Source organism: Periophthalmus magnuspinnatus, chromosome 23, assembly GCF_009829125.3.
Source record: "Periophthalmus magnuspinnatus isolate fPerMag1 chromosome 23, fPerMag1.2.pri, whole genome shotgun sequence".
NCBI classification, from domain to species: domain Eukaryota; kingdom Metazoa; phylum Chordata; class Actinopteri; order Gobiiformes; family Gobiidae; genus Periophthalmus; species Periophthalmus magnuspinnatus.
Window position 1 is genome coordinate 16,063,095 of NC_047148.1, and position 16,294 is coordinate 16,079,388.

Sequence of the window (16,294 nt, forward strand, 5' to 3'; positions counted from 1 at the left end):
TTCTACACAAACCAAAAAATACCAACTAAAACCTTTTAAATGAAAAACACTCCAGAGCACATGTGAGGCTGTAGGCTCATTGAGCATGAATGATAATTCAAGGCACACTGTTAGGATTTCTCATGGCCCAACTTTGAGCATGTCTCAGCTAAAGGTGCACAAAAGAGTAGCTGCTGTAAATACACTTATTTACAAAACTCATTTGCACATCATTTGCACTTCAGCAAATTACCTGCTTAGTGTGAGTGTACCAAACCTGGGCAAGAGAAAAGCAACAGAACTTGTGTGCTTCATAGAAATAGCACTAGGTAAGTCACTATATAAAATGTGATCAAATGTATAATTCAGTATATTTGTATTGTTTTCATTTGATGATTATGACAATATTAAACAAATGCATCCCCTCATAAACAACAAACTTCTATTATCACATTATTTCATTTTGTGGCATTAATCTTGTGGGAATAAACCACATATAAAGAACAAGAGCGTCACTGTCACTGTTTATGGACCACACACATTTCTTGTTGCACTTAATATTCCTGCAGTTCAAACTGTATTTCTCAGAGAAAGACTACCATGCATAATGTAGCTAACTTTGTTCCTCAACCAAAATAACCACAGGTTTTTCCACAACCTCCGTTTGAACTTTAAATGCTGTGTTTCCTTATGAAGTACTTTATAGCTGCCTTTGACTTAAAGGCTTATTCACACAGTGAGCTGATAGTCGTGTGTGGGCCATATGTCATCTAAGACCACTGTCTTTTATCTGTTTTTATTGCAACAACTCTTTCTGATAAAATAACATAACCTTTAGTTCTCTCACAATGAGGATAGTTGTCTGTACGAAACAAACAAATGAAAAAGCAATAGAAAAACAAAATAAATAAAGATTCAAAATCAACTAACTAAATATTAACACATACTTAAAATGTCTAACATACTGAAAACCATATGTACATGTAACCATAAGTACATTGCCCAAAACACAGTCTACAAAGAGAATAAAAAGGCTACATGACTCATGACTACTATACTATAAAGTCATTGAAAGATGTTTCTGATCATCAGATTTCTCTAATAATAGTCATATCTCATTATACTGATCATTGTCTGATACCGTCCATGTAAATGTACAATAATAATTGTAATTTACAGTGTATATTGTATTACATTTATGGTGGTTCACATTATAAAACAAATAGCATTTCATTGCTCCATGTATAGATGTGAGTTTAGCCAGGACGTCTCTGTCTTCACCTCCCAAATTGACTCCAGAATAAAACCCAGGACTTCTCGATGTCCATCCAGACACTGCTGCTCAAGGAACTCCAAGCAACCCCATTTTTATTTATAAAAAAAAATGAATATATTGTGATTCTGCTGCTCTAGTGCCACATATAAGATCCCATACAAGAAGGAGGATGCCACAGAGTCTTAGTAAAGTCCTCAGGACTGGCCCCCACACTCTGCTCTGGCCCTTCATGTGTCTCTAAAGCTTTTTGAATTGGCTCTACCATAGTAATATTATCTCTATTCCTATCATGTAGAAGGGAATCCCATTGCAATCATGAGGTGGAAAACAGCACTGTTAGGCCTTATAGAACCATAATCTATGGGGAATATAAACTGTGGCATCAGCACAGGTCACCTCCGAGAATTGTGTTACAAGGCATATTCTTATTCATTCTCTAATCCATGTCATACTATTGAATACTATTTATGTTCAAAACCTCAGTCGAGATATACAAAACTCTTCCTTTAACCACAAGGGGGCAGGACTCATCGTCTTTATGGGACGACTCATCTCCAACCCAACTGTGCGCTGTTCTCAAAGCAAAATCTTACAAAAATCTAAAAACCTCAATCCCACTCAGCATCTAACCTAAACTAAAATCTAATCAAAATGTGATATCAATAGCCGATCCATTTCAACTGCATGGGTCAACAGCCCAACTTAAATCATATCAACTACCACATTAGGCCTATTTGCTTTGGTCTAAGTCAAACTATGGCGAAGTTATTATCATTTCACTCTGCGTGATGCTCCATGTGAATGGCAGTAGCTGCATAAATAGTCCTTTGTGCCACAGTACGAACAGGCCGCAGGCTGGTGCGTATATTTCAATATTTAATTTCCCGTTAATAAAACGGCCTATAGTCTATCCGAAGGATCAGGTCAAGGGTCTCGTTTTGAACGGAGCTCAGACAAAAGAAAAGACAGCAGATGAATATATTCTTAGATCACGCCTGAGCAGATGATCATATCACACACAGGATATCGTCCCCGCTCATTCTGCTCCTTTAGAATAATGTGATCTCACACTGCGATTAGAAGACCATTAGTTCAGCACGTGCGCGTGTCTGTCCTCTAGTAAAAAATGCTGCATATATAGTTTTTAATAAATAATGTAGGTAATTTTATAATTGAGAAATTCTGCTTTTCCAGTGAAGCCATTTGTTGTTATAAAATGTAGCCATAATTATGGGCTGAACTCTGGTGGACTAATCCTTAACAGGACAGCCTCAGTGCAGTGACCGGCCTGCTCACGCGCACAGGTGTAGTTATTGCGTCGGGCGCGCACCCAAATGAGGACTGTTGGTCCACAGTCCTCTGTGTGAAAAGCCAATGGCCAATTTCTGTCTTCGTCAATAAGTTAGTATTATTTTATTTAGATTTAGGCTTTAGTTTAATTATTCGGCTCTGACACTGTGTTTTTCACTGTGTGAGTGATTTTAAGTCTGTGCGGTATTAAATTAATTCCAAACACGATGTCCATTAAAAGAAAAAGCTATTTTAGGCTACCTTTACTTTGTCATGATTTCGCTTTTTAAATTGTACAAGAGGATTGTCCCATGGAGGAGGTGGGACTAACGCGCACAGGCCAATAACTGTGCAGGAGCAGCACAGGGGCGAGGTCCTACCCTCCTGCACGAGACACACAGGCGGGCAGCGCGATGGCACTTCAGGTTGAGCCCGTGCAGACTCCTCACCTCTGGATGTAGCCCGGCAGCTGCAGAGCGCGGGACAGGACTTGAATCTGCAAACAGACTGCGCGTCCCAAGTTTGAGGTGCGCTTACTCCACATTGTGCTTCTCTGGACAATTTGACATAAAGGCCACTGCACAGAGTTGTATGAATACGACCAAAGTGCACGTGGGAGAGGTGCGTGGAGGTCAGCGCTCTGTGATTAAAGATGCTCGACTACATTAAAGTGGAGGACTGCGCACGCACCGAGACCTGCTCTCCGGGTGTCATGACGGGTACGTGGAGGGATTTTCTCCTAAAATGTAGTCTTTAGGCTAGTATTTCTGCAGATAGGCCTAGACTAAAATTAGTGAACCTTAAGAGTGTATTTGATCAAAGAGAAATGCTTTAATATTTGTGCATTGAGTTTTAAATGTCACTTATGTGTTTATGCAAATGAAATAATCTGTGTCCTCTTGGAGAAATACATCTTGTATTTCATCTTGAAGATAGAAATACAAAGGGAAATAAACCTGTACCCCCGTTTTTTATTTCTATTGTTCATTAAAAATAAGCCTAGATTTATAAATAGCCTATAATATAGACTACATTTTGGAGTAAAACGATCAAACCTCTTTTGATGACATTTAAGATAATTTAATTTAGACATAAGTCTTCATTGCATTTCAAAATAAACTATCTTTTACATTTTCCCAAACCAATATAGTTTTTATTCAGTTGTGTTAGACTTGATTTTATAATATGTGAGCCCACTTTTTATTGACTTGAGTTAATTGAGTAAAATGTAAGGAAGACATTTGCAGCCTCACGCTTGACTGACAAATAATTGAAATTTGACTTACTAATACTTTTATTTAGGCTGTTAAGCCTACCCAAATTAGCGTTCGCTTTATTGAGTCTATAGAACTGGTTTAGACTCCTTTTCAAGCTCACATTGATGAGGCCTAAATGAAAACACAAAGCAAAAGACCCATGTGACGCTGGTGTGTCTTTCAGACGGGGGCTCTCCACAACAGGCCGTGTGTGAGGGATGCTCGCGGCTCATCTCGGACCGCTTCCTGATGCGCGTCAACGGCGCGTTCTGGCACGAGCAGTGCCTACAATGCGCCGCGTGCCAGCAGCCGCTCACCGCCACCTGCTACTTCCGGGACACCAAACTCTACTGCAAGACTGACTACCAACAGTAAGTGACTGCTCTTGAAGCCTATACAACACATGTATTTTTATTTGAGAAATACATTCACGTGAAGTGAGGCAAAGTGTGTCATTTAGTAAAAACAGTATTCACAAAGTTTGCTCTATGGATATTTAACTACAGTGTATTAATTAATTATGTGGTATGTATGTCAAGTTTTACTGGTAGAACCTCCTAGTAAAGTACAACTTGTCTGAAATTGCTTTTGGCCTATATATTCCATGAGAAACTGAGTATATTAGTATTAAAATGTAGTTTTGATTTGTTTTATTTTTTACATCAGTTGTGCATGTAGCATTTTATTCATAGCGGTAACTTGAGTGGCAGAATGGTATAGTTAGATTGTCTTGACTTGAGAGTTCTCCAGCTTTCTCTCCACCCACCTCTCTGAATGTGAGAGTGAAGTGTGTGTGTGTGTGTCTGTCATGCGACTGACTGACCTAAGGTGTGCGCCATTTCCATTGAAAGTGAGCCATATTCAAGCACAAGTTTGTTGTGTTGGCATAGATAGACTGAGAACATTTAGATTCATACCACCTCACACTGCTCCTGCTGGGACAGACCCCGGAGTGCCAAAAACATTAATGGACAAATCCAGACCAAACAAAGCATCACTGGTTTGGCAAGTTCAACAGGGGCCACATGATATGTGAATATGTGTCAAAGTTTGATTTACAAATTTGATTGCAAAGTCAAATAGCGTATGTGAAATAAAGACAGCAGAACTTTGAATGTTTAGCATTGCGATCACTAAACCGTTGTTTGAAGAAATTACTTTATATCAAATATTTGTTGTGACTTTTTTGAAATGATGAAGTGTTTAAATCTATCAACTGGGTTCTGGACTTAAAATGTATATATGCTTTTGTTCATTGCTCCGTTGTGCAGCTCGGAGCCTGTTATGCATGTCAGCATGCTGCAGGTTCTATATAGTTTTCTTCAAGAAGTTGGGTTGCAACTGATGCCGTAAGAGATTCAGGAAAGAAAATATAAAACTGTAAGCCTATTCAAGGGTTTTAAGCTATCCTAACAGAGGACCAGTTGGCCAGTAATTAAGAAATTTAAATCAAAATCTTATATCATTGGAATAAAGAAAAGTCACAACATTTTTTAAATCAGGAAGGAATCATTTGCCTGAAATGGGTGAGAGGTAAAACGTCTTCTTCTGTAGTCCGTCATTTGAAACATTTTTGCTTTAGAGCACTCCTGCATGGCTGGCACAGACCTCATCATGTAACATTATTTTCACATTAAAATGATATGATATGCTTTTTTACAGCACAGTACAGTTTGTCATTTCACTCTTTGTGAGTAAGGATGTTGGGTTAGCTTTGTTTTTATGAGACTCAGAGGAGCTGAACTGTAGCATATCCATCACGGGTCCTATGAGCCAGTCTATCCTGCACACGACAGGACGTCCAGACTGTAAATATGTCTCGCCTTCCTCGGAGTGCAGCCTGCCCCATCAGAGAGACCACAGAAACCATACAAGAACCAGCAGGAGTCCATTAAAAGCTACTGGTGTTTGGGAATAGCAGCTGATCAACACTTTGGCTCAGAGCTACAAAAACAACCTCTGTGAACAGTTTGCAGATAGGGTTACAGTGCCTCGGAGGTGCCTGCCCTGACAGCCACAGGTTGTGCTTACCCCACGGCCTGAGCAGTTATCTTAACTCTGTGATTGATGCCAATGGTCCCCTGACCCCCTCCGGACTTCAAACAGTAGGCAAAATGATGATTAAATATTCTGTCTTTGGAAATAGAGAGGCATAGCTCTTTCTAGCCCAAGTCGTGTTTCAAAAATATGTGAGAGCCATGGAGGGACTGTGTCTGGGAGTGTCTGTGGCTGTACTATTAACACAATTACTGCACATTATGCTCTTTTTACCTAGGCTTTGATAAATGAGAAGTAAATTATTGGTTGTAAAAATACTTTAGGAACAGTACCCAATGAATAATCCCTATAAAAACAACATTATTGACATAAAAAAAAACAACAACTATAAACTAATTTCTCTCAAATCTAATTTTTGTGTTATGACCCCACGTCTTTGGTCTTTGGTAATGTCTGGTCCTATATCACCTTAAAAGGCCATTGCCAATAACTTATGCCTATCATATACATAAGTTTCTGTGTTTCCATGACTTTATATTAGCCAGCTGTTTGTTTCTTGTGCTTGGTCTGGATGTTATCGAAGTTCGTCTCTGAAAGTGCCCTGCTCATGAAGGCGTTTATGAATGATTTCACCATGAGCTGGAGGATCAAAGGGTGTGCCCCAGCAGCAGCGCTACAGCAGTGGGCCGATGGGGGGAGGGGTGGGGTGGTCCCAGCAGGAGGCCGCTCACAAACTTTGTGCCCTCACCCATAACTCCACAATTTACAGCATATATACAGTACAGTGGCATAGTAGTAGAGTTTGTTAAATTCATCATTCTGCAGTCCAAGAGCCTAAATGGTATTCAAAACAATAGGACAGACAGACATCGTGGTGTGGACACTCCTTGCCTTTTAAACATGTTTTGATGAAGTTCCTCAGACTTAGCTAACGATGTATTGTTTCACAGTCTAGCCATAATAACAAACTGTTAACAATGTAGGGCTAGTTAAACAATGCAATTCTCCAAGTCAATCTACCTAATAAATGGTTTTATTGGGCTTTAAAACACCTCAAATCTATGAAATTCTACAAAACTCTATGGAAATAGCTTTGTTTAGTTATTGGATTTCCAGGTACAGTATTGTCCACATATTTTACATGCATGTTAATAGTCAATAGTCTTTAATTGGGCATGTTATGTGCTTGTTAAAAGCCAGAACAATACAGATGGTGAGTGGTAATTGTGTGTCATTTTGTATTGTATTGTTTTATTTTCCAGAGACAGTGCAAAACTAAACTGGATATTTAGAGATTTCAGTTTTTTTTTTTATCATTTAAAAGATGACCAATTCTACAATTTTTTTTTTCATTTTCTTTCTTATTGGTTCATATTGTAGTAAATTTTTCCGTATATTATGCCAGTGCTTTGTGTTTTCAATCATAGATTTAACCGAGTTAAAAGTCTCTCAGATATAAATGTGTGTTTCTTTTGGTGGCAGATTGTCCTTGGCAGACACAGGCACACCAGAGCACCACACAGCCAAATGTAGTTTACACTGGCAAAAATGTCCATATTTGCATTCACAGTGTAATCTGATGATGATTCCTCTGTCCTCTCCCTGCTCTTCGCTCAGATACATGTTTGCCAGTCTGTAATTGGCCCAAAGTCTGTCCCCTCCCTCTCTTCTTCTATTCTCTGCTTAATCGTTCTGTCACTGCAGTGGGACTCTCCAGGGACTTGGGCTGGCGTTTAGCGGGCTGAGGCAACACTAGACCCCCAGGGCTCATCCAAAACCTGCCCGCTCCAAGCTGTCCACAATATTAGCGTTGAGCTCTCAGAGGAGTGCTCTAAGAGACCAACACTTCTGCACGGGATTGTAACTGTCAAACTACCTTTTGTTATTGGTGAAGTAGAAGAGCTGTTATTACTTTGTTATATTGAGGTGAAAGATAATATTACTCCCTACACCAACTTCTGCCATATACTTAGCATATGAGTCCACAGTGCTGCATTGTCCTCTTACTGGTGTGGTATCTCTGTATTACATCATCATTATATTGGTCATTGTGTTATTTTTTTATTTGTTTATTGACACTAAAGCTGTACATAACAAAATAAAACCTATCCTAGTTAAGTATTGTTAAATGGGTTCAGTACGTGTTAGCTGTAGTACTTTATGGTGAACAGGCCAGTGTTGTTTGAGGTTTGCTAAAGTCACATGTCACTATTACAAACAACAAATTCTCCATGCCATTTGGTGCCACTGTGATTCAAAGTAGCTTCAGGAGATCATTTAAGACTATTTAAATATGCTTAGCAAACAAATATGCCTATTTTTAAAGCTGCATGTTTTTGACAGTTGGGAGAATAAAGCGTGAGTGCCAACAACCAGACCACTAAATACTGTTCCTTTTCATTCAATGGACCAGATTTATCATGCTCTTCAGGGATACCCAAAATGGAGCTTGTGGGCCAAACTCGACCCTCTAAGGGGTCTAATTTGGCCCATGAGGGAGTGTGTGAGTTTTAGATTTGAATGTCTTTTTTCCTCTCAATTTTGCACTCAAATGACTGTCCAAACCTCCCTTAGAAGCACAATAATTTAAGATTTAAGACAATTTTATCATTTTGAACACAATTTGTTTATGTGCCAAAAATTATTATTATTATAAGTTTCTACCAATGAGCACGTGGTCTTGAACTAATGAGAGCAGTGACAGAGGCACAGGTTTTATACACATTCTGAGCCACGGCCTCTGTATCTGGCGAGCTGAGCTGAAGGGGCGGGACTCGGGTGCCTTTGGTGACAGTTGTCCTGTGTTTACATCTTTATATATACACTTACATACACTTTACACTTGATTGTTGAAGTTACCTGTGTGATAAATGAGTTGTTAAAAACCCTCAGTTATGCAGTGTTCAGTGCAGTATTTATCTCACTTCTGAATACTTACTTTGTTAACATCACATCTGCAAAGAAGAACACAATTCACTGCTTTTTAAAGCCATGTATGAATGATCATTTTCCCTACTATTATTTCAATGAGTAAAAGTATATGTTATATGTTACATGTACACTTTATGTTTAAAGTATAAAAAGGAATGGGCTAAATTAAAATGACTAAAGGTGTACATTTTCAATAATCTCCAGTGTGGTGAATCTGCCGTGGACCGAGGGGGGGGGTCATTTGAGGTCAAAGGGGTTTCTCGTTGTCCAACAGTCCCCCTGTCATTGTGTGTGTGAGTGCGTGTGTGTGTATGTGTGTGCACACGTGTGTCGGGGTGTGCGTGTGTGTGTGTAAAATACAATTCTCAGGGGAAATAAAGTGTGCCTTTCTCATCCCTCTTCTTCAGATCTGCTGTATCTGAGCTCTGCACATATATGAGGCTTTATGGGTTAGTCCCAGTACCTCAGCAACAATTATTAAAATAATAATACATAAAAAACTTAGTTTTTAATAATTGAGTGTTGAGTTTGTTACTTTTGTAATATTATAGCTATACAACTGAGCTACTTGACACACACAAAAAAAGCCTTATAAAACATTGCATAGACATGTTGAGTCAGGTCTTGTGTTTAGTGCGGTTAAAAGATGATATACTATTATTAAGCTGTGCAGGTGTGAAACACATAAAAGAAACATAATTATGGGGTAATGGGTGGATTCTTAATACATACAGTATTCTTAAACTGAGATAACCTCAGCTGATTCCAAGTCAGGGTAAATGCAAATAAAAATCACAAAAAACAATCAGCTGTGATCAACCTCAGACAAAGTTTTGACTGTTACTAGATTGTTTATCTGTTTTGTTTCATCTTTGACACCCTACGAGGCAGCGGTTATGCAAATCAGAATAGTTGAACAACATGATTCTCCTTCAGCCATTTTCATCACATGAAAAGCTAAAACTCGGAGTTTATATACAGCAGATGTGTGGTCACTGGTCAGGCCTCAGTGTAACTGAGTGTCCTCTGTTTTGTGATGGACTCAAGGCTCCAGCTGGACCAGGCCCCGTCATAAAGGTGAACAAGAGGAACAGGACCGGAGGCTCTACAGCTACAGGAATAATGACATTTACCCAGAATATGGGCTATATGAATTCAATTGAAAATAATAGTATTTTCTGCTTTAAAAATCAATATATACAGTATGTACTTACCTAATTTAGAACTATAAATATATTGTTTTAATGCATCTAAACTCATTTATTAAAATGTTACATTATTTGATTTTTATAATTCCAACCAATATTAGCACTAATACATGGTACTGGAGAGGAAATTGTATTACTACTTGATACCTTTGCCCTGATGCTGAGACTGTGCTATTGAACGCAATAGCACAGCTTATAAAATACACCTGCGTTTATCTAAATAATGGAATTTTCCTCATTATTTTTCACTTTGTCCTAATTAAATATGATGTTGTTTTTTTGGCCAAAGGTAATGCATTAACACAGTATTGTCTGAGGACTGGGCACTGAAAAAAGTATTGTTCAGATCATGACATTATAGCTGCTAACAATCAGTGTCATTTGAGTAACATTCATCACTAGTACATTACAGCACAGACTGTGGCAGTTTATGCTGAAGGCAACACAGTCTCTGACAGTAAAAACCACTGAGTAAACTCTGAGTTCAACCTCACTTGGCATAGTCTTCCTTTTGTCTTCACTCATTCAACACTTTTTGGATTGATGCATCATTGCACTAACTGAACAAACAGGTCAGTTGGGAAGTCACTAGATAATTACCCTATTATTATTATATTATTACATCATATAGAAATTGAAAGACGTAAACAAACAAAAGTTGCTACCAGCTCAGTATCTGCTGGCAGTGCTCTGTTCCATGTGGGCTTCTGTGGTTTATTGTCTAGACATAACAAAAGTTACAGCTCTTCCTTTTGACACAAGTCTCTATTGTTGTTTTCTTTGCTCGTTTCTATAGAAATCACAGTTTCTCATATATGTCCTGGGTCTGGCCGCTTTCTGTTTGTCAGTTGTCCAAAAAATGTTGCAAAAATAGGCAGACATATTTGAGAGTGACAAGAGCCTCAAAGACTTTTGAATTCCAACTTTCTTTCGAACCATTGTTTCTACAGAAAAAAATATTTGTCTTCTAGCAGTAACTCACATATGGATTAGGTCAGATGCTCTGTATGATGTCTACCTTTCTACCTTGTGCCTTAATATGGGACTGACAACTTAAACATTATTCATTTATTAGACACACAAAATTAGACATCTAAAGTACAGGCCTGCAACATGTGAAGAATCAAATTTGAATTATTTATTATTTATACATATTTATTTTCCCTAAATCCTTTTGAAAGCTGCTTGAAAGGGGGTGGAGAGCTACTGGTATTTCCCAAACTACAGATTGGAAACCCCTTATCTGTATTATCTATTTTATGATTTTGTTTTGTATTTCGCCTTGAAACCAACTTAAAGTTCAAGGAATACCAAAGTGTGCAAGATGAATTCCTCCCCTCGTGTTGTAAACATGCCTCCTGAAGCTGGTTGACTCACAGTTGACCCGAGAATGATCTCCTGATGGCCTCCTGGCACAACTTTCACTTTCTCTGTGGGAGACATGACTTTAGACTTTGTTCTGGTTTGTTTCCAAGATGATTCCACAGCCAAGATTCGATTGTACAGAGTCTGCCAAAAGCTGCCAGTTCACCAGTTTTACCAGTGTTCCTTATACTACAGGAGCCTGCTAACACATACCATTTTCCTTTTTTTATATATTATATTATACTATATTATATATTTTCATTTTTCAGAAGATAAAAAACAAATCCAACATATTTATAATATTGTATATGCTTTATTAGTTTGCAAATTTTCAAATCTCACATTCCCCAAAGACAAAAGGCTCCACATACAGACAGATGTTTTGTCTTTTTCATTTCTGCTGATGAACTCTTGCAGGTCTATAAAGGAAAGGACCTACTTTGATTGAGCTGCACCGCCCACCATCCTAAACCATGTCCTGAGTCCCTCACTGACTTCTTGAGCTTTGGCTGAGCAAACAGCCCAGCCCCTCTCCCTCAGCCCTGCTTTTATTTTCTTGTGCCTCCTTCACAATAATCTGTTGATTATTCCTGCTAATTAAAACTCCAACAAGCTGCCACCCAAAGCCTTAACCCCCCACCCCTCAGCCTCCTCCTTTAGGTCAGGCAGATCCCAGAGGAGGCCGAGCAAACAAGAGCAGAGAGAAGGAACACACACAGTCTGTTTTCCCCGCTTCATCCTCCGCCTTAACACCACTGTTAATCTGCTGCAGTACTCAGAGGGACAGGGCAGCGGGCCAGGGGGTCAAGGAGGCTCCTCCAGAGAGGTGGCCCGAGCTGTGGTGGTCTTCTGGGTACAGGACTTAGAACAAATATTCACACACTGCCGAAGTGTGAGGGGAAACAGGAGAGTCTGGGTCGCAGGGACGCACTGACACATAGCTGAATGACTCTCCCCACTCTTCACATTCAATTCAGGCTTTTTTTTCCGGAAGAAACAAAATATGAAAAAATATGGAACTATTCTTGGACGTCTGAAAGGATTCTCTCATTTAAATAAAACAAAGAAATTTGGACCATGTAGTTTAATTTTCCATAATTTCTGTAGTTGTAAACTTTAGTGTATGTACATGCCTGTGGATAATTGTCGAGAAACATTTGCAAACAAGGGTGGATCCAAGACATTTTATTTAGAACCCATTTCACTGACAGAAAGTTGCACTGAAGTGCTGTCTTTCACACTTTTCACAGAACTCAGAATGTCTTTTGTTCTTGCTCCCTTTTTTGTACTTCTTTTTTACTGCGCCACTGTCTTGAAAGCCCAACTCAAATAATTTTGTATTGAGGCATATCTGGCTTAATCATGGACTGTCTTTTGGCTGAGAGATGCCTTTTCAGTTTGAAAACAATATATTAAAACTAAGCCTCATAGTCTCTTCACTGTTGACAACAAAACAACTGTGTAGACAGAGCTCTTCAAATAAACCCTTTATTCTAAAACAAGTAAACAACAGCCACACCTGTGAGCACCAGGACTTCTTCTTCATTATGAAAATGTTCTACAAACTGCCAAGAAATAAGCTGCCAAATCCTGTGTGGTCCAACAGCAGCAATGTGGAATATGCCCAGAGTCTGAATATATAACATATACCTTACATTTATTTGGAGACCATTTTTGTCACTTACCATATAATAGTACTTTGAAGCTACAGTATAATGATAATGTGTGTGTTGTCCTCAGGCTGGTGTGGAGTAAATGCAGTGGCTGTTTGGAGCAGATCTCTCCCTCGGAGCTGGTGATGCGCACTCTCGATAGAGTGTACCACCTGAGCTGCTTCTGCTGCGGCGTCTGTGAGCGACAGCTGTGTAAAGGGGACCAGTTTGTGCTGAAGGAGGCACAGTTGCTCTGTAAAAGTGACTATGAGAGGCTCAGCACTGCTACCCCTGTCAGCTCAGACTCAGGCAAGCTTCAACACTACAGAATATAGTCTACAGAATATATACTTGATAACACAACTGTCAACATGCTATTTCACCTACATTTTAGATAAGAGTGAGGATGAGGGGCTGGATGTCAAATCAGATGTGAAAGGCTCTGGAACATCAGGGAAATGCACTGATGAGAAGGATCCACGGCGACCAAAAAGACCACGCACGATCCTCACCACTCAGCAGAGAAGGGCATTCAAGGCCTCCTTTGAGGTCTCCTCCAAACCCTGTCGGAAGGTTAGTCCTTATTAAAATATGAAAACTATAAAGGAACAATCAGCTAAATGTTCAGCTCAATACATGTAAACTCATGATGGAGGTTGTGGTTCAAACAATAAAATAATGATCTGAAGAAGACAATTAAGCATCTTGACAGCTGAAAGATCTTTGAGTTTTAAGTCTCTTGTTGTACACAGGTGAGAGAGACTCTCGCTGCAGAGACTGGCCTCAGTGTTCGAGTGGTCCAAGTCTGGTTTCAAAACCAGAGGGCCAAGGTCAGCCCATTTATATACATATGTCCTTATTGTCACCCACCTAGAGAAAGTGGAGTGACTGTGTGTTTGTTTCAGATGAAGAAGTTGGCACGCAGACAGCAGCAACAGCAGGAGCAGCACAACACTCAGAGGATCGGCACAGGTCAGTGTGCAGCTACTCTTCACCATTTGTCTTAATCTTAAATTAATGCTAAGGAGCAAAATAATCTGAAATGCTTAAATTTTAAGCAAAATTATTGATTGCAAAACTTGAAATGTCACATATTTATGGATCTTTTCCTACTGAAAAGATATGCTATTTTGTTTTAAATTGTTCATTGCTATGGCAGCACTTTTTTATCATTCAGAAACTCATGGATATAATTTATAGCAAATCTATACTTTGTGAACTAAATTTGGAGTACTTCTGTACAATAGCCTATAAGACTGTAAAGTGTTCGCCACAGCATCATCTCCTGCTTTTGGAGAGAGTCTCTTATTGCCACTGTGCTCTCACTGTGGATATGAGCCGATAGTTTAGATAAGTGGCTCAGTGCTTTGGCAAGCGCTGACTCTATCTGTTCAGGGAGTCCCAGCATGTCAATATTGGCATAGCAGTAGGTTTTATTATAGGGAGGCGGCTGCTGGTAATCCAAACCAGCAAACCTGCTCTGTTTATATGTGCTGTTGGACAAGATGCTTAAGACAGGAAGCTCCTCAGCACTCACACTAGATGAGCTAAGAAGAACCATTTTCTATCTTTTAAAAGCATTTAACAGAGATGACAGAATACAAGCCAATCAACAGTCATGATCTACGGATGCTCTTGTTTGTGAGTTATTTTACTGTTTTTGCAGAGGTGATGTCGGGCTGCATGGAGAGTCTGCTCACATCGTACTCCAGAGGTGCGCATGTGCTGAGCCTGGATCACAGCAACTACAGCTCAGAGTACCAGCAGGGGCTGACCCCTCCCCAGATGCCTGGGGACCACATGCACCCATACGGTCAGCTACACCATACACAACTACTCTTTAATTACTTTGTCTTATTGAAAAAGAAAAAAGCAGCTGAGCTAATAAGTTTGAATTGTTTCTTTAAAAAATTGATACCTCATGTTTCATTGATCATATAGACACACCATGTCTCATAAAGACAGAGACAAAATGAAATAACATTTAGGAGGCCACACAGAGCTGTCCAACATCATTACACATACATTTACTCAACAGGAAAATACAATGAAGTATAACATAACCCAAATCAGTTTTTCATATGTCATTTCTAAAAACTTTTGCAAAGGGGAAACTAGTACAATTCTAGCATATAGTATAATATACAAAACAAAAACATATTGAAATGGTCTAATCTAACTAAATATAAATATTTTTGTTGACTTGTTTCTCTCTCAGGCTGCGACTCCATGTTCCATGACATTGACAGTGACACATCTTTGACCAGTTTAAGCGACTGTTTGATGACCACCCCGGACATGGCAATGCAGGTTCAGAATGGAAACCCTATTGACCACCTCTACTCAATGCACAGCTCCTACTTTGCCTCCTGAATTCAGTCTAACATGGATATGTGCTTTGTGTATTTCTATATGTATATATGTTTTTGTACAGTAATTTAAGCTAAAATATGAATTATTTACATAATAAGGATTCATCCAAGCCAAAATTGTGAATATTGTGTCAATATTTGTTTCTACACCGGTACTCAACAAAACAGGAAAAGGATGTTTGTTTGCATGTTAGAAGTCGTTACATTTTGTAAAATATACACTTGAAAAATGAATGATATCAGTGTCCATATGTGAAGCATCAAACACGTCACAGTCCAGTCGTCTGTATTTATCTCAGTCATGTCATGCTCAATTCATGTTATTTATTTTTTTGTAATTCAGAATTTTGCCCAATAAAAAGATTTTCTTAAATCCATTATTATTTATTCACTTTTCTTAGCCAGATTAATGTTGATTAGTTAATACAAAATTAGGTATAATTGTTTGTTTTGTTTTTTATCATAGAAATTTTAAATATTAAATAAAATGATTTCCAATTAGAATTTCCAAAAAGAATGATCCCTACAAGTAAACTCAGGTAAAAACATTATGAAGAGTGAAAGAGGAATGCAGGAGCAGGTGAGATTGGGCTGGTTTCTCCATCATCCTGACAGCCTGACACTTGTGCTGCACACGTTTAAACAGTCTCAGAGTCACTCCCCTCTCATGTACCGCACAGTTCCCCTCTGGATATAACCCCTCACTTCACTCAACAGGCTTCTTCTGCTCAAACCTGTGTCTAAGGCTCCTTCAGGCACATTGCAGTCTGTCAGAGTGACCCCAAGTGAACCTAGTTTTAACTGAGACTGAAACATTTGAACTTTGACAAAGTTCTGTCATATGGATGTCTGAAACACAACTAACATAGATGCACTCACATAAGACAAAAACACTGAGAAACTGAAATTAGGCAATAACAGTTACAAAGGGCAACTCAAAGTGATTATAGATAGTTTATCTTTGATG

The 16,294-nt window shown here is 38.9% G+C and overlaps 1 protein-coding gene across 2 annotated transcripts; it reads left to right on the forward strand.

Annotated features, from left to right (window-relative positions):
- Positions 1 to 3,130: 3,130 nt before the first annotated feature.
- Positions 3,131 to 15,328, forward strand: LOC117392027 (LIM/homeobox protein LMX-1.2-like). 2 transcript variants are annotated; one of them, XM_033990008.2, is made up of 8 exons: positions 3,131 to 3,264; positions 3,986 to 4,172; positions 13,044 to 13,264; positions 13,350 to 13,528; positions 13,708 to 13,785; positions 13,861 to 13,927; positions 14,622 to 14,768; positions 15,174 to 15,328. In XM_033990008.2, exons 1-8 carry the CDS (start codon positions 3,198 to 3,200, stop codon positions 15,326 to 15,328), a joined length of 1,101 nt encoding a protein of 366 aa, XP_033845899.1. In that variant the 5' UTR covers positions 3,131 to 3,197. The 2 variants fall into 2 exon arrangements, with proteins under 2 accessions (XP_033845899.1, XP_055087613.1); XM_055231638.1 differs by having other exon boundaries at positions 3,198 to 3,252.
- The last annotated feature ends 966 nt before the right edge of the window (positions 15,329 to 16,294 follow it).